General features: G+C 39.6%; 1 protein-coding gene across 3 annotated transcripts in view; it reads right to left on the reverse strand.

The window, feature by feature from the left end:
- Positions 1-18315, reverse strand: part of pitpnm3 (PITPNM family member 3) — a 105079-nt gene that overhangs the window by 42089 nt on the left and 44675 nt on the right. For all 3 annotated transcript variants that reach the window (XM_063493532.1, XM_063493530.1, XM_063493531.1), the window contains exons 4-5: positions 764-834; positions 400-620 (exon numbers count right to left, since the gene is read on the reverse strand). In XM_063493532.1, the coding sequence (XP_063349602.1) occupies positions 400-620; positions 764-834 (292 nt within the window). The remainder of the gene's footprint in view (positions 1-399; positions 621-763; positions 835-18315) is intronic.

An 18315-nucleotide genomic window follows, 5' to 3' on the forward strand; every position in this document is an offset into this window, starting at 1 on the left:
AGCAAGGTCTGGGTCACACGGAGCGTGAACGACAGCTTTTATTCTCATTCAGTTGTGAAATTCGCTGCACGGGCGAACATCACTCTTTCCAAAAATATCTCCTCATTTGATACTTGACTTCAGCTAATATTTTGGCATATTTTTTTTCGTCAGGTCTTCAATTTTCGGTAGATCTGGAAGCGGTGAAGGCCACAGCACATGATTCACACCATTTTCACATTTATCAAACTATTCACCATGCCTCTGTGCCCTTCTCCAGTTATGTTTTTCCATTAATCTGTCACCTGTGTGGCTAAATATGAATGAAAGAGAATTAAATCATCTGGATTTTATCCAGGTATGCGGCACTTTAAAATGTCAAGAGTAAATGAGGGCGTGTGGTTTAGCATCAGCACTTACTTGGACACCAGAGAGAAGGCTTCAGCACATACAGCTGGACATGGCACCAGCTTGATCATCACGTGTTCGGCAGCAGCTTGGAAATGCGCCCGCGTAACCTTGTCGAGCACCGAGGCCAACGTTGCCACATCGCCAGCTTTTGTGCTGGGATCTCCGCCCGCTGTGTCCAAGATGTTTCCCCCATGCACCACAAGTATTAGCACATGGGTCTTACATTTTCTCTGCAAGGGGGTTGAAAAAGGGACACGTTAAACAAGGGAGTGAAAGGGAGAGAAAAAATAAGGGCAACATTTTGTGAAAGGGATGAGTACTCCTCCATGTTATTGGCTACTAGTGAACAGAGGCTGTTTTGTAATGGTTCTACCTCTGTATCGTCCACTCCTTCAATGCTGCTCTGAGGGGCACAGCGTGGACCTCCCAGCTGGTACAGACCCTCTGTATTGCATGAGTAAAGTATAGGGGCAGGAAGCGGCAGCAAGGGAGAACGAAGGAAGGAACAGAGACAGAGAAAAGGAAAGAATGGGTCACGGCAGGAGATACTTCAGCCAGACACACTAATAACAAAAGCATAAATGGATATTGATTAGTGAATATGGTCAACATTACTAAAGCCTCTTCATCTCTCTCTATTTCGACTTCAAACTGTGCAGTGGTTCAATATGCCCTGAGGCTCAAATAAAACAAGCATGAGATTCAGAGATCAGTACCAAACAGCAAACAGCAGTAGTTTTTTCTGTGGCAGCATCTACAGCAAAGCATCACGTGAGACGCAGAAAGAAAGTTGAGGGGAGAGTTTTTGTTTTGTTTTTTTAATATCCACCAGTATCTCTCCCTCCCTTTTGAAGGTGCAGCATTTCTTTGGAACCTGACCAAACTCATTACCCTCTCCGGAAGCCTCTGCATGCTGTGTCATCCTATTCCTGAGCTCTCTCCTGTCTCTCTATTTTCTCTCTCCCGGCTTAAGGCGTAGCTCTGTGCTTTGCTCGCTCACTCGCTCGTTGTTTATTTGGCCCCCTCGTCTGGGACTGACTGTCATGGGAGGCTCTCACAGACTCATGCACAGTCGGCTTCCTTCTACCCAGTTCCCAGCCCACAGCTTGCCTCCAACTGCCTGCTTGTCTAGAACAGATCAGCACACACAGGGGACTCAGCATACTGCACTATTTTAGTCACAAAGTAACAGGAAATCAATGGAATAAGGGTTTTTTTTTTTTACTGAAACAGGAAAGTAGGGTAGAAAAGTTCTTCCAAAAACCTTGAAGTATTTTAGCGTGCAAACACTGCTGAAGAGCAAAATGTTGTGGAAATTGACAGCAAATACAAAACCTCAGCTGCTTGACAAGAAGATGGCTGTATCTACTTTTTGATTATTCATTAATTTGTCAAACATGAGGCCACTGATATAACAACAGGTGAAGAGTGAAGAACAGTCTGGATTCAAACCGAGAACTTTCTTGCTTTATTGTCCGCACAGAATGATTAAAATAAGAATTACCTGTTGACTTTTCAGTTTCCCCAACCATTAATATGGCACCATTAACATGTCAAACATGCACATAAAGCTACCGACACAATTCTCAACAGCTTTTGTCTTTATTTAAATCCATCATTTTAAGCTTTGAAAAACTGTCCGTTTTGTATTCAAGACATGAATGTGTCTTAATAAAATTATGAACACCATTTAATTAATGGAACTATTTGTATTTAACATATTACTGTGAAAGCTGGTTGAAGTCCAGACGGAGACACAAATTGAGGCTGTGTCAAGAAGGGGATCCAGCATAAAACTCTGCCAAGTCAAACATTTGGAGGTACCCCTATGGCAAGGGAGTGACTCACAAACTGACATGAATAAACCAAAACCAAACTTTTATTACACAGAAAGAAGTAATTACAAATAGTACAAAAAGTCCAGAACATACATTTTAAATTCTCAACAAATGCAACCACAAAGACAGAGGAGGGGATATTACCAGAGAGCCAGACACCAGGAAAACTGATGCTATAAACACAACAAGGACTAATCGGGGGAGTGGAAATACCTGGGATACAAGAACCAGCAAAAAACTAATCAAGGACAATGAGACAAGAAAAGTAAAAGTAAAAAGAAGATATAAGAGACAAGACCAGAAATCTTCTGGTTTAAACTTTTTTGGTTCCCTTGAGAGAAATGATGGAAAAACTTTAAGAGTAATGACTCACAAAATGCTCTACACTCACTTTCAGCAAATAAAACCTGAAGACATCTTAAGGTGAAACCACTCAAAAAATCTGACCATAGACACACTAACAGAATCACTTGGAACAGTGTGCGAGAAATGAAAATCTTGAGTGAAACCTAGAGAAATTGGAGCAGTACCCAAAAGCGGAAAGCTGAAATAGGTTTCATTACATGTTCGCAGAATAATATCACTGTGGCTGAATGAGTGACATAAGATTAATTTGGCTTGGAGAAAAGGAAATGTTGCAGTGATATCCAAAGCAGTTTAGATTTTTGATGTCTTAAAAAGAATAAAGCCAGTGGATCCTGATTCTCTCATATCATTTACTGATTAAACTAGATAGGACAATGACATTGCATCCAAAAAATGCCAGTATAAATAAAACCTACATCTGAAACATGAAAAATGAACTGGCTGCCAATGGGCAGCAAACAGCTGCATTCAGCAGGTTGTAAAGAGAAAGACAAAGGAAAGAGCAGAGCTTCACTCCTCACCTCATCATTTGTGAAAACAGCACACATGCTGCGCTCCTCCTGGCTTCAACATTAAGTGAGGCATTTGTCTGATATGGGTGCAAACTGGCCAAATCATGTTTCTATTGGCGCAGCTCAGTGGTATAAACTTGCCTTCCTGTGGCTAAAGCTAAACCATTTTCTTCCATCTACAGCAGACTTTTTTGCTGCGGGGGGTGGGGGGATTCTTACAATCTGCGTTTCTTTTTCATTTTCTTGTGTTTCTTCTCTCAGAGGTCTGAGTCCTCCCGGTCAATATGTGCTTTATGAAGCACATATTGATCTAACCTAGAAAGCACCCAGTGGGAAGTTGACAGTGCCCTAGTTCAGTGGCATCGTGGCCATTTCCAGTGGCTCTAAGCCCAGGCAGGCACACACTAACAGCAGGCGAACAGAGTGCATCAATGCATCTGTTGTCATACTGAGATATTTCATAAGTTATCTATGAGAGACGGAAAGGCAAATTGACCTAAGGAACAGGGTTGCGAAGATGAGAACAGCTCTACAGAAAAAATCTCCAAGAGCTGAAAGTGAAAGGTTGAAATACTGACATACTGATCCCTGTCAGGATGCCCCTTGTGTGTCATTCTGTCAGTGTAACTATGATTTAAAATGTCATTGTCTATAAAATGGTGGCTTCTTTTTGTCTCATTTATCACCTTGGATTTAGCAGATGGAAGGAAAACAAAAGCAGCAGGATGAGACTAACTTCCAGACAACAGAGTTATAGCTTCCCCAGGGTCTATGAAAATGGCAAAACGCACTCAAAGTTTCCTGTCTGTTGGAGTGTGATTCAATTCATTAGAGTTCCAGTATCATGGTGAATTATCTGTGTTCCTGCAAAGACACGAACAGAAAACAGCAGCATTTTTCCTTCCCACAAAAGATTTTTGCCTTTACATTTTTGATTGAACAAGATACACTATAGACTCAAGCAGCAAGACAAAATGTGTGATACAAAGCAAAGCTGCATGCTGTACTAAACAGGTGTGGGAGAATAATCCACAAAGAGCGCATTAAAAAACAAACATTTAACTTAAACTTGCAAGTGCATTTTCAACATAAAACCTACACTGACATATTATGACTGCATAGAATTTTTAGGGTGAATGTTGCAGGCAGTATAACGTTCGGCACATCATCACCAGATTCTTTCACATCTCTGTCACATATTCTCAGTGTGAACCTGCTCTCACCTGTGAAGAGAATGGGTTACATGTTGCACACCTGCCAGGTCTGGTGTTCTCTAGCGAATGCCAATCGAGCTGCATGATACATGGCTGTGAGAGCAGTCCGACTAAACTGATTCTAGCTGTTTAGTCAGAAAGATGGACATGAATAGCCGACTGGAGGTCATGTTGGGGTGGCTGTAGCTCAGGTGGTAGAGCAGGTCACCTACTAACTGGAAGGTTGGTGGTTTAATCCCTGTCTGCTCCAGTCTGCATGCCAAATATCATTGGGTGACCCCATGTGATGCATCCATTGTAGTATGAATGTGTGTGAATGTTAGATGGGTGAATGAGGCAAGTTGTCTAAAGCGCTTTGAGTACTCAGAGTAGAAAAGCGCTATATAAGAACCAGTCCTTTAACCATTTATCATGTTGTAGGCCTCCGTCAGTGCTCCTCCTGTTTCCCCTCACACAAAGGAGCTGCTTGCTGGTGCCCTTCTACGGCCTTGTCCAGCTCATCTCATGTAATATCTCTTCGAAACTCTTGAAACTGTGCTGGGAGACACAGACTCTTGCAATGGCACGTATGAATGTGCCATCCTGGAAAAGCTAGAGTACCTGTGCGACCTGAATGAACTGCATGTACCATCTCATACTACCAGTAGCTACAAGAACACTAGCAGAAAAAAACACCTGTAGCCCAAAACCTATAAAATCCTTCCCTTCATGGCCGCCTATCTTGTTGCTTCTCCCTGTTATCACTTTCATTTGCACCAGAGCAGCAGAAACAGATTCATCCTTCAGTGATCTGAGTCAGTCTTCCTAAGTTTAAATGACTTTGTGTTCTACTGCAATGGTCGAATGTTCCCTTGACTTTTGAGGAGTGTAATTATTTAATTATTCTTTCTCTTTCAAATAAAAATGTCAGATGTCAAATATGAAAATGTAAATTGAAAAGCTTGATGGAAGGGTATTTTTTCTGAGAAAAAAAAATGCTCTTAAATAAAGAATACCATCCAGAGAAGCTGTGCTGCTGCTTGGTGGCATTTATTTGTTATCACTGGAGTTGGTTGTGTGCCTCACAAGATACAGATTTCAACTTATTCAGGATGCAGCTGCTCAAATTCTACCCAAGATTTGAAAAAAAAAAAAAGGATCATGTCACTCCAGTTACTCCATAACGTCTGCTGGCTATGAACTGCTTTCAGAAAACATTTTAGGATTTTCCTCCAGGTAGATAAAGCTTTTAATATCTTTCTTTCTCTCAGTCTACATTGTTAATAGACCCCTCAGGTCACAAGATGTTTCTCTCCTTCACAGATCCAAAGCATTTCAACATTTTTTTTGTGGCAAAATTTAAGCTGCTGAGAGAGACATTTATATACATGAGGCAAATAAATCATGCGTAACTTTGTAAGTCCTCACTATGTGTTTATTTGGATGAATGCTGTCTCGTAACTGGGTGAACAACCCCCTCTGACCTCTGGCACAGTATAGGCATGCTAACAAACTCAGCCATCTGTTCAGCGCCGCTGGCATCAGGGTCTGCTTTGTTGCCCTACTGAGAAAATACTCGAGGGGACCCCACCAGTCCTGCTGCATGACAAACCTGCTGACCAAACACATCAGCATACACACGCGCACATCCCATACGACTGTGCAGTTTATATACACTGACTGCAACCATCAAATGCACTCACAATCTGTGCCTAACAATCCCAGCTGCTCCCAATCTACATGACATGGCTGCTGTACAGCAACACACGCTAACGCAGAAATCTACAGCACACAGAAGTGAGGAAAGAGAGGCTACTTAGTACTCACAACAAAACCCAAGCGTAGGAGACTTTGAATATAATCTACTTATTATTCTGTTTAGAATTTGCATTTGTATTATTCTACCAAATCCAAAGGAAAAAAGTTTACAAATATACCCAGAAATATATCGAAATATACTGATAATGAGCAGCATTGAAGACCAGTAAACAAGTCCACGACTAGTGGGACAAATCTAAGTACTATGTGTACTTTAGGCATGTGCACATACACTGGATCCATAAGTATTTGATCAATGACACTTTCTGCCTCTGTACATTACCACAGTGGACTTTCTAGTACAGGGTTGGACTCCCTTTACATTCAGAACTGCCTTAATTTTTCATGGTATGGATTCAATAAAGTGCTGGAAACGTTCCTCAGAGATTTTAGTTCATACTGACATGACAGCATCATACAGTTACTGCATATTTGTCAGCTGCATATCCATGATGTGACCCTTCTGTTCCAGTGATGGGAATAACGGCGTTACTAACGCCGTTACTTTTTCAGTAACGAGTAATCTAACTAATTACTATTCCTATCGTTACAACGGCGTTACAGTTACTAACAAGGAAACGCGGTCCGTTACTATTTTTCAACAAAAAGACGGTTGAAGCTGTGTTCAGCTTACCGCATCTTCTGGACGCTACAGCTTTAAGCAGCTGCGCGCTCCCGCGGACGCTAATCACGATCACTGTCTAGCACAACACCTGGAGCTAAGGAGGCAAAACAATCGCAGGAGTGCTGCTGTTTGACTGAGGAAGAATAAAGTAGTCGTGGTAAGTCAATCACATGACCACTTAAAGACAAAGCAACAAGGTGATATATACCAGTTTTCAAATTGTGTCGATAGGCCACATAAAACCAGAGTCATGATAAACAATATATACGCGGCGTTTTTTCCTCAATAGTTTCGCCACGTTAGCGCTAGCAAGCACTCTCTGCTTATGAGCAAAAAAAAGAAAAAGTTTTAGGAGTGACGGCGAGAGAGAGAGAGAGAGAGAGAACAGAAAAAGAGAGAGAGAGTTTTGAGATGTGAGATTTGTGACTTTTAGCGTGTTTGGAGTGTGTAGTTAATGTGTTGTCTTGTGTAGTTAGTGTGTAGTGTTGTGGATAGTTTTGTGTTGTGTGTTAGAACAATGAGGCGACTGCTGTCTCCAGGTAGAAACAGGAGTGATACACCTGCTGCTGTCAGACCTGCAGGTATCAGGCTGTGATGTTCTCCTTTGTAGTGGACAGAAATTATTTTTTTGGAGTGGCACAAATAATTTGTGGCATCTTATTGAAGAACAGCTGATTGTTCTGTAAATAGTTTGAAATGGTTATTTAAAAAAAGGGTAAAAGGTAAATGGATGCAAATAACTTTGTTTGCAAAACTTGTGCATAGGATTTCAAAATTGACAATTAATATTTGCATTTGAAGTTATGAAATATGATTCATTAAACATGTTTATGGTTGTTACAGTAAAAATATAACTTTTTCTACTCTGATTTTATGTTTTTTGTCTGATTTTAGATCAATTCTGGTTATACAGTATGACAAAATGAGAACATAACTGTAAATTCAGGCATGTGAGGTTGTGCTAAAAAGAATGATACCAAACAAGGCAAAGCAAATAGTTTTTAAAGGTAAAATGTGGAGGGAAAATCAAGAGTAGTAAAAAAATGGCCAATTATACCCTGGACCCCAGAGGGTTAAACGTTTTTTGTTTTTTTTAAAGTAACGCAATAGTTACTTTTCCAAGTAATTAATTACTTTTAGAATATTGTAACTGAGTTACTAACTCAGTTACTTTTTTGAAGAAGTAACTAGTAACTATAATTGAATTACTATTTCAAAGTAACTTGCCCAACACTGTTCTGTTCTACCATATCCCAATAATTCCCCACTGGATTCCGATATGGTGACTGTGGAGGCCATTTTAGTACAGTGAACCCACCATCATGTGACTTGGTGCATTATCCTGCTTGAAGCAGCCATCAAAATATGGCACGGTGGTCATAAAGAGATGAATGTGGTCAGCAACAATACTCAGGTAGGCTGTGCTGTTTATACAATGCTCAGTTGGTACTAAAGGGCCCAAAGTGTGCCAAGAAAATATCCCCACACTATAACACCATCAGCAGCCTGAGCCATTGATACAAAGCAGAAAGGATACATGCTTTCATGTTATTTATGCCAAATTCTGACCCTGAGAGCTGTGCAGATTTGGAGCTGACAGCAGCCATGTGACGCTATCCAGACGAATGTTTCCATTTCCTTGTTAACTGTTAAAACATGCATACAGTCTTACAATGATGCTCAGGGTAACAGCAACAAAAAATAGCTGATTTGTGGAGAAAAAATCTTCATAAAAATCAATATTCTGTACTCTATTTTTGTCATACACTGTTAAGCTCTTATTTTCTTGGAATGTTAAGTGGGAGGAAACAAAGGCAGCTACATGCCACATAAACATTTATGGCAACACCCGATTAACATTTCTAAGCAGTTGAAATCTATGTGGAGCTGAGTGACAGGTACGCTGTACTGTTTGGGTTTCTTCCTTCCTATTTCATATCTTCGTTCTCGCTCCTGCTCGCTCTTCCTTTTACCCCCTCTCCTTCCCCCCCGTGGGGCTCCAGGCTGCGACAGTGTTGTCTGAGTGTGATTATCTGTTCTCCATGTGCGATCGCACAGCCTTTCTTGCTTCATATCCTGTCAGACAAGCATGCTCATATGCACACATCTGCAGGCTGCATGCACATAGATACACACACACATACAGATAAACAGTTTTCACAGGCGTGAAAGTACAAATAGACACAGAAATGGAGACACAAAGGTGCCTTTGTTAACAAAAGCATAATAACAACTGAATGCCTTTAAACATTGTAGAGATGAGGCTCTGGCTCATTAGCCACCTAGATCACCTCCTGCTTGTCTACGAAGCCCTCTCCATGGTCCGGCTCCATCTTACCTGCCCAACATCTTATACTCTACTTCCAGGTCCCTCTGGTCAGCTGATTGGATGCTTCTGACTGTGGTCCAATCTAGATTTACACTCAGAGGAGACTGTGGGTTCTCAGCATTCCCTTCACATTGAAACCTGCCCATTTTCCACTGAGTTTTTAAAACTAGACTTCAAATGTATTTTTATTCATTAGCATTTGAGTCTTTCTAATTTTGCTCCTGTGCATTTATTTGCCACAACTGTATATGTTTAGCACCTACTGGCACTTTATTATTTTTACTTAATTCTCATCTGTTCTCTTGTTTTTATCCATTCTGTCTGTTGAACAGCACTTTGATCAATGTGTGTTGTTTTTAAATGTGCTTAATAAATAATTTCGAGGTTGAGAATATTAAATTGCTAAAACCTTCAACTGCTAAAGAGCCACAATTTTATCCTGCAGCACAACTGTCTCCATTAAACTAAAAGACTCTTTTTTTTCTGACATGAATAGACGTAAACCCAGCTTTGTAACTAACAAATACGCAGCTTTGAGATTTGTTTTTTTTCCCCAAGCTAGAGGAAATAGCAAGGACAGACAAGACCAAGCACTCAGCCATTCGCCTGATAAATAAAACGGCGTTTCTTGTCATCTCATTCCTGACATGCGTAAACTAGTGGACCATATTCGTCCAGGACGACCACACAGACTGTTCACATATGTAAAGAAACCAACATGTGTCTATTATAAGGTCAGCCAGGAAGCTTCCCCAATGGAGATCTGTGTCAGGTGGCTAATTTGTGCAATTTCTGAGCTGGTCAGTAGCAAACATACCATTTTTACTTTGACATGGGCAACTACTTTGTGGCAGAAACAATGACTGAAAATACCAAAGTTTTTTTTTTCTTTAAGGTCAGAGATTGTATTATAAATATCTCACTCCTGCATCTTTTTTTTTTGTTTTGTTTCATTATTCTACAGTAATTGCTTTTGTCTTCCCAGTGTCTATGCTTCTGTTTGCAATTTTGTTTTCAGAGACAAAAACATTAATTTAATGGAAATTAAAGCAAGAGTGACATTGTGCCTATCCAAGCATCGTGTGTTAAAAATGACTGCGGGGATGCATGGGTAGAATACAGATGAGCCTCAGACCTTAAATTTATGTTTTCTGTCTCACTCTGTGTGTTTTCTGAATAGAGCTCCGGGGTGCATTCACAAAAGAGAGCCGTGGTGCTCCACAGAAAACAGAAAATCATTCTCCCATTCAATATATTTCTCTCCAGGTCACTTGGTGTGGAATTATATTTCCACCGTATATTATGTAGCCAGAAAAACATCATCTGTGGCTGGTTATTTGGTAGGGCTTATCACTTAGTCATCTCTACCAAAGTGTTTGATGTAGCAATTTCAGCTAATGTTATCCCAGCTTGGCACCGCACGCCAAGAAAGCAGCCAAGTCGGAGTCAGTCACTTTTGTTTATCAAGCAGCCCATATTTTTCAAAAAAAGATCACTTATGTAATGTGGCTATTCCAGGTCTGACTGTATTATATCGTATTAGTCAGTCAAAGAAGTGGAAAAACACAGGAATGAAAGGAACACAGCATAAATATACAGATAATAATCTTTGCATAGTAAACAGATGGGAAGTATGAAAGATGCTGGAGCGGTGGCCGATGTGAGATCACAGCATCTTACCGAGCAGAGATGAAGAAAGAGTGCAGAGGAGAATAAGGGGCAGTTGTGCTCCAGGCATTCCTCTCTGTTGCTGAGGTTTTCATCACTGTAAGTCACCTCTACTGCAAGAGAAAGTGTTTATAGGAGCCAGTGGCTTGTGGAGTAATGAAAGTAGGAAGAAAAGAGAGGAAATAAAAGAACATGACAAGGCTTGTGGAATGAATGGGCATAGAAACTGTGGAGAAATATAAGACGGAAAGAGCCAGCAATGTTTTTGAGAAAACAGAAACCGATGGAGATTAAAGGGCAGTGGATGTCAGCTCAACTGCTAAAAAGACTGACTGACAATAGTCCAGCTGCAGGTTATCTAGCTGTAGCACTTTATGTTTTCCTGATTATCACAGATTTTAATTGATAATAAAAATCCCACAGGAAACAAACCACAACACAACAATTTGATTCAGCCTTCTTCTTAGTTTTTATTAAAAACCACTGACAGTAAATCACCAGCAATGAGGTGATTAAACAAATGGGTAGCTGTAGCAGCTACGGTTATTAGTGACTCATTTACCTGGTATGAGAGTTGATAATTACAGCACAGTAAATCTTCCACAGAAGACAATTTGGACATGTTTACATGTTTTTGAAGGATTGATTTTGATGTGCTAATGCCCAAATGCGTCAGATTTTTAAACACTTAATCCACAAAAACACTTGTAATGTAGCTGGCACCCAACACTTTTCCCCCAATACCTTGGATTTTTATACTCTCCTCACTAATTGCTTTGGTTCATCCAACTGTACTTCACAACTTTATTGTTTTGGTTCACTCTCTCTGCTCTCCTCGGCATCATTTATGGCCACAGTTAAAATCACAGTGAACAAGTTGCACAGAAAACAAAAACAGAAACTATGTCCACTTAAAAATCAAAGAATATTATTTAGGAGAGGATGCAAAAACAAAACCCTTTAAAATTGCATTCTTTTCCCAAGTAGTCATACAAGTTATGTGACCTAGTCATGTTGATTTCAATGACTTGCATGTTTCATTTTGCGGCCCTTCTGAAGAGAGTTGTAATAAAGATACTGACAAAGGCTTTGTCTTATAGAGATATTACTCCAAATGTCACCTACTGATTCTTAACAAGTTGATTAAAAACATTTTTCAGGCCTCTTCTGTGAATAAACTTCTTTGTAGACACCACTTACAAATTACTTTCCAGCAAAAATGATCAAATATCAACATTATCTCCTGAGTCAAAACTGACATTGTGCATCATGATGGCAAAAATGATGGTTTTACATAAAAGTTGAAATTTCAGCCCTCTATTACAAAACAACAAACACAAACGCTGTTTGGATTATTGCAATTTATTTGATGAAGACATTGTCAAGAAAAGACTTCCACACAGTGCACACAGGCTACACAGACTAGCATTACTAGTTGCCTGCCATCCCTTTATCCATCCCTCCATCACTCCCTTATTCAGGGTTGCTGGGACACCACTCTAAGCAGAGAATCCCAGACCTCCACTTATATCCACTTCCTCCAGCTTATCCGTGGGGACACCAAGGCATTCCTAAGGCAGCTGAAAGATATAATCTCTCCAGCATGTCCTGGGTCTCCCCCGGGGCCTCCTCATGGTATGACATCTTGCCCACCTCAAATGACTCTTTTCAGTGTGGAGGAGTAGCACCTCTACTCCCGAGTCCCTCCTGAATGACTGAGCTCCTGACCTTATCTCTAAGAGAGAACCCAGCCACTCATTTCTGACGCCTGTATCCACAACCTCATTCTTTCAGTCCCTAAACAGAGTTTGTGACCACAGGTGAGGGTAGAAACTTAGATTGACAACATTTATCCCATTTATTACCTGGGTTCAAGAATTTTGAGATGACAGTCCTGTGTAATATCAGCCAACCATTTGCACAGATCTACCAGCCTCTACAGCTCAATCACCATGTTGATCAGTTACTTCAGTAGGATAAGAAATGGTCTCTAAAGTCGGAGGTCTTCCTCTTTCATTTTGTTCTTCTTGATAAAAGGATAATACAAATACAAATTTCCCTTGCTAAAAAAGCAAAGGACATCCAGGGGACACTGAGGTAGCGAGTCAAACTCAAGGAACTACTTTTCAAGTCATTTCTGCTGTTTTATTAGTTTTTTTTTTCTTTCTTTTTTTACCCCCCTATGTCTGCCATGGGGCACTCCATAACTTGAGATGTTAAAATGTCAATCATTTACTTCAGAGTCTATTTGGATTTACTCAATAACCTTATTATATTAACCTTATATTGTAGCTCTCACTCCATGTTTTCTGCTTACTATCATGTCCATTCAAACCTAATAAAGGCATCAAATGAAAAATGTATTTTTATGCACCACAATATTACCTGCTGGCAATCATAATTCATTTTACAGATATATTTGTATCTAACCTTGTTGTTTTGATAGTTTTTTTTCTGCTTCGATCAGTTTTGCAAAAATTAAATTGACATCTTTAATGCTTCTGTGCCCCCCACAAGCAGATTGCAAACTATTAAACCATGCAGAATCTCACCAGGCATGTACACACTTTTATGCAGCACGAGTAATGGAGAGTGTTTTCGTGTTGAGTATGTTTGACGTAAAGACTGAGTGGAAGAGAGAAAGAATGTAATTACAAATGTCCCCAGAAAGTTAAAATAACATTCTCAACAGCAGTCTCTCAATGAAAAAATGTTCTCTATTTACTTCCCTTCTTATAGGCTCTGTGGAACAAGATGTCATAGATATAGTTTGAAAATATGTTTCATGGAAAGCAAATGTGCGCAATATTATTATTGCTTACACACATGCCCTCAGTCATTCATGCAACCAAAATTGAAAGAACATGTGACAAAGCTTCTGATTTCATTAAAGCAGGGCCATGTAAATTGTGCCACTTTTCTATTTGGCAGGGACACTTGCAGTGTTTTCTCAGTTCAGCCTCTCAAAGAACGCAAAGACTGCAGCTTAAGACCTTCACGGATTTAATGTACTGTACTTCTAATAATGCACTGAAGGCAACATATCCATCGTCGCCTACAGTATAGCTGGGCTATTTTCTTTAAGAGACACTAAGTATACTTAAATTTTTATAAATCACAGATGTGCCTACCAGCTTCAGACACCCTGACATTACTGAAGTAATGGTGCATAAAGAAAGTGCTTTTTTATCTGACTTCTATGAGCTAAGATCTGAAAGACTTACATCAGCTGACAGCAATGGCAGCTGGAAGCGATCACTACATAATCCTCCTGTCATGCCCAATCAACAACTCTCTCTAGTCTCCTTCCAGTTCTCCAGCTAGATAACCAGATATGTTCCTGTGGGGTGTGCAAATATGCAATTTTAGCTGTTCACAAACAGTCATACAAACTTCATCACATGTCAGTGTCAAGCTGTTCAAATCCGATAAAAGGGTTAAAATCAAGATTCTTAAGCTCCGAACATCATTAAGCAACCCAGGATTAAACTTGGTTATAACTAATGCCATGGCTAACAGCAATATTGGAAAACACAAAGTTATACTTCTATTTGATGTTGTATGTCATCCCCCTTCCCTTTACTCCAAGTTCCTCTCTGAACTCTGAGATGTTTTATCCGATTACTCATAAAGTAATCTGTGTCATTGATCATTCAACTCAGTTCAATTCAATAAAACTTTATTGATACCGAAGGTTGGCCCTGAAGGAAATTGGGTAAATCATGTGCAGATGTTTGAGATTATAGACTTCTCTACAAATGCAAATATATTCACTCAGATATAATCACACTTATGATGTTGTGACATACGTACCAGAAAGTAAACTTTTAATTATTTCCAAAATAATGCTTGTTTTTTAAAGTCATTAGATGTATGCTGTATAATCATTCTACAATTGAAACAGAACAGCTAAAATAATCCTTTAAAGTCCAAAATTACCATGACATTCATGCTTGCAATTAGTGTATGTAATCTTCTGACCACAACTGTATCTCCAGGCTTGCCTTCTTTCAACAATGCAATATTGTCACAGTTAAGAAAATCCTTACAGCATGTTCTGATAGGTCCCTGAAAAGCTTTCAGCTTGTGCAAAATGCCGCAGAGGTCATAGTTCTCTCATATTCACGTCTCTTCATTGGATCTCTGTTATATCCAGAATTTAATTTAAAATCCCTCCTCTAACATAAAGTTCTAAATGATCAGACCCATCATATCTTAAAGACCTCATAGTACCATATTATCACAATACAGCACTTTGTTCCCAGAGTCTGCCTTACTTGTGAGTTTCCAAAAGTAAAATGGGAGGCAGAGCCTTCAGCGATCAGGACGCGCTCCTTGTGAGTTTGGGCTCAGGAAACCTCTCTACTTTAATTACTGGGCTCTAAACTTTCCTTTTTGCTTTTAACTTTAGCTCGTGTGACCCTGAACAATCCTTTAATTAGGCTCAGGCTGTTGGTGAAATGCCCAGGATGCACTGAGCTCCTCTCTTCTAATTTCCTCTTTCACTCCCCATGCATTGATATGCCACAGCTGCATATCATTTCCATATTTTATGCTTCCTCCTCTTTGTCCGTGCTCTCTTTGGATCTTTCTGCAGGTATCTCTGGCTCAAGTGTTGTCTCCCCTTTCTTTCACTCGTTACTTTGCTGTCACCAGAACCATGGTGGCCGCACTCCAAGGACTGCTCTTCATGTTAAAAGGGAGTTTTGACTTTTGACTTGCAACTATCCCTGGGTGCTTAATGCCTAAAAAAGGAAACTGACAAGCTGACTTTCTCTTTAATTATATTTTAAGATATTTGCCTTTATTCACTGGCCACTTTATTAGAATCACAAGTTCAGCTGCTCATTGAATCAAATATCTAATCAGCAAAATCACACAGCAGAAACTCAACGCATTTAGGAACGTAGACTCAGAATAGATGACCTGCTGAAGTTCAAACTCAGCATGGGGAAGAAAGGTGATTCATGTGACTTGAATGTGACATGGCTGCTGGTGCCAGACCTGCTGATCTGAGTATTTGAGTATCTGATCTACTGGGATTTTCATGCACAGCCATCTCTAGGGTTTAGGAAGAATGGTCCAAAAAAAGAAAAAAAAACATCCAGTGAGCAGCAATTTTCTGAGTGAAAATGATTTGATGCTGCATGAGATCAGAGCAGAATCGCCAGACTGTTTTCAGCTGATAAGAAGGCAACGTGATGTAAACGTATGCAGACGAGCATCTCTGAAAGCACAACATTCAAACTGTGAAGAAGGTGGTCTAGAGCAACAGAAGACCACACCAGGTACCTGGGATGATGAGCCTTGAAGAACACAACTTGGATCGATGTGGATCCATCCTGCTTTGTATCAGTGGTTTAGGCTGCTGATAGTGGTGGTGTAACGGAGTGGGGGACATTTCCTTCACATAAATTTGGCTCCTTAATACAAATTCAGCATTGTTTAAATGCAACGGCCTACCTGAGTGGTGGTTTTGACATGTCCATCTTCTGATGGCTGCTTCCAGCAGGATAAGACATGTCACAAAGCTCAAATCACCTCAAACTGGTTTCTTGAACATGACAATGAGTTTATTGTACTCAAATAGCTTCCACAGTCAACAGATCTCGACCCGATAGGCAAACGGTTATCCAACAAGCTACCGAAAGGGGTACATAAAGTGGTCAGTGAGTGTATATAGTCATGTGTGGAAATTTAATTAAAGTACACTAAAGTTCCCATCTTCATAGTAATACAGGAATCTCTCACAAAGAACAAGAGCTCGGTTCAGTGATCCGTATTTAGCCAGGAGTCAAAGAGAATGATGGATGGCAGTGGCACAGGAAAATAAATGATATAAACCTTTAACAAATAAGACAGATCTTAAATCATTTACTTTGACGAAAACAGACTGCTACCGTGACATTCCTGCTACAATGAGCTCATCATGTGTCATGACTAGTTTACTAAGAGGTCTGTTGATCTGTGAGTGGCTGTAAAGAAGACATCATTTTATATATAATTCTCCAGTTAGCACCACATGACTTGGGTACAGCTTTCCTGCAGGAGCAGCTTCTTTCATCTCTGCAGGACCAGGCTGCACCCCCACTGAACTGCACTGATTAAAAGCATCCACTCCAGTTTGTCAAACCTCAGAAATGACCTTTGCAAAGAGGGCCAGTCCATTTCTCAGTAAACAAGACCAAGAAAAAAAAAAGTGCCATGCAATAAGCGTGTGCTATCGGCATAGGAAATTTTATCGTATTGTGTATTGTAAATGTCTACACTGTGTTTTGCCCACAGCTAACCCGAAGAACATTTTCTATGGATCTTAAATTATTTTTATTACATGTTAATAAGTAAATTCCCGCACTTAACCTTCAAATATATAACCATATTATAGTATTTTTTTAAAAAAAGGTTAGAAAACATTGACATCAATTTACACCTGAAGGCCTCTGAATTTCATCTCAATTCATTCCCTTCTGTTCTATTAAAAGCCACTGATGTGGATAAATCCCTGAACTGATTTATGATCTTTGAAGGCACACACTGAACTTGTCTTTTTGTCTGAGAAATACTGTAGCGTTAAATCTCTGGGCAATATGTAATTCATTACAGTGGTTAGATAATCACGCAGGAGAGTTTCACAAAAGAACGTAATCAAATAAATTTCTCACAGGGAGAATTTGTTAGACGAACCACTCGATCTGAAGTCTGCACTGAGGTCTGAATATGAAAACTGTTGAAAAATTATGTTCCTCCTGTCAGTACTCTTTGTTTCATAAATATTTATACTGCTCCGTACTGGGAGAGCATCTTTTTATTTTCTCAAAACACAAAGAATGTAGATGTAGACACTCATTGATTTTCTCAATTATGATAAAAAAAAAAGCTCATTATCTAAGAAAAATTCAAGAAAAAGTCTTTTGATCCAAAAATAAAGTGCAGCAGTTCCTGTGTTAATCCTGAGGACCTTGAAGTGAAAGCACAAGGGAAGGGTAGACGTAAAACTAAGCAGAAAAGAAAGAAAATGCTAAATCTTTAAAATCAAAGGAAGTTCTGTTCATTGAAATGTAATAAAAATGTTCCTGTATGTACTTTTTTCTGCCTCATTAACTCTTATTTCCTGTGAGGAAGGGTTGGATCAGAAGAAAGTACAAAGCATCCGACATATATGAGATCAAGCCATCCATAGTCTTGTTTAAAATTTAGCGACAGTCTTGAATAGAACTGAAAAAAATATTAGAATGTTGCTGCTTGTAAAGAATTGTGTTTTGTCAGATGCTTTGCATGCACACAAACAAACTGAGGAGCACAAAGAATGAACGCAGATATGCATGTTTCATGCTCAGTGATTTTTTTTCCGTAGGCATTAAAGTACATATCTCTGGCAGCCTCATGTTTATTAGCTGCTTTCAAAATATTCTTGTTATCTAACTGATCAATTACAAAATATTCACCACATGTAAGGTAGCCTCACCCGGTCTCTTCCACTTTAAATTATGCCTTGGACTGTGTAGGAGGTTGTTTTCTCAAGTGGTTTTGATATAGAAGCTTTAACCTAAGTTAATCACCCTTTCCGATATTAGGC

Source organism: Pelmatolapia mariae, linkage group LG14 (assembly GCF_036321145.2).
Source record: "Pelmatolapia mariae isolate MD_Pm_ZW linkage group LG14, Pm_UMD_F_2, whole genome shotgun sequence".
In the NCBI taxonomy this organism is placed as follows: Eukaryota; Metazoa; Chordata; class Actinopteri; order Cichliformes; family Cichlidae; genus Pelmatolapia; species Pelmatolapia mariae.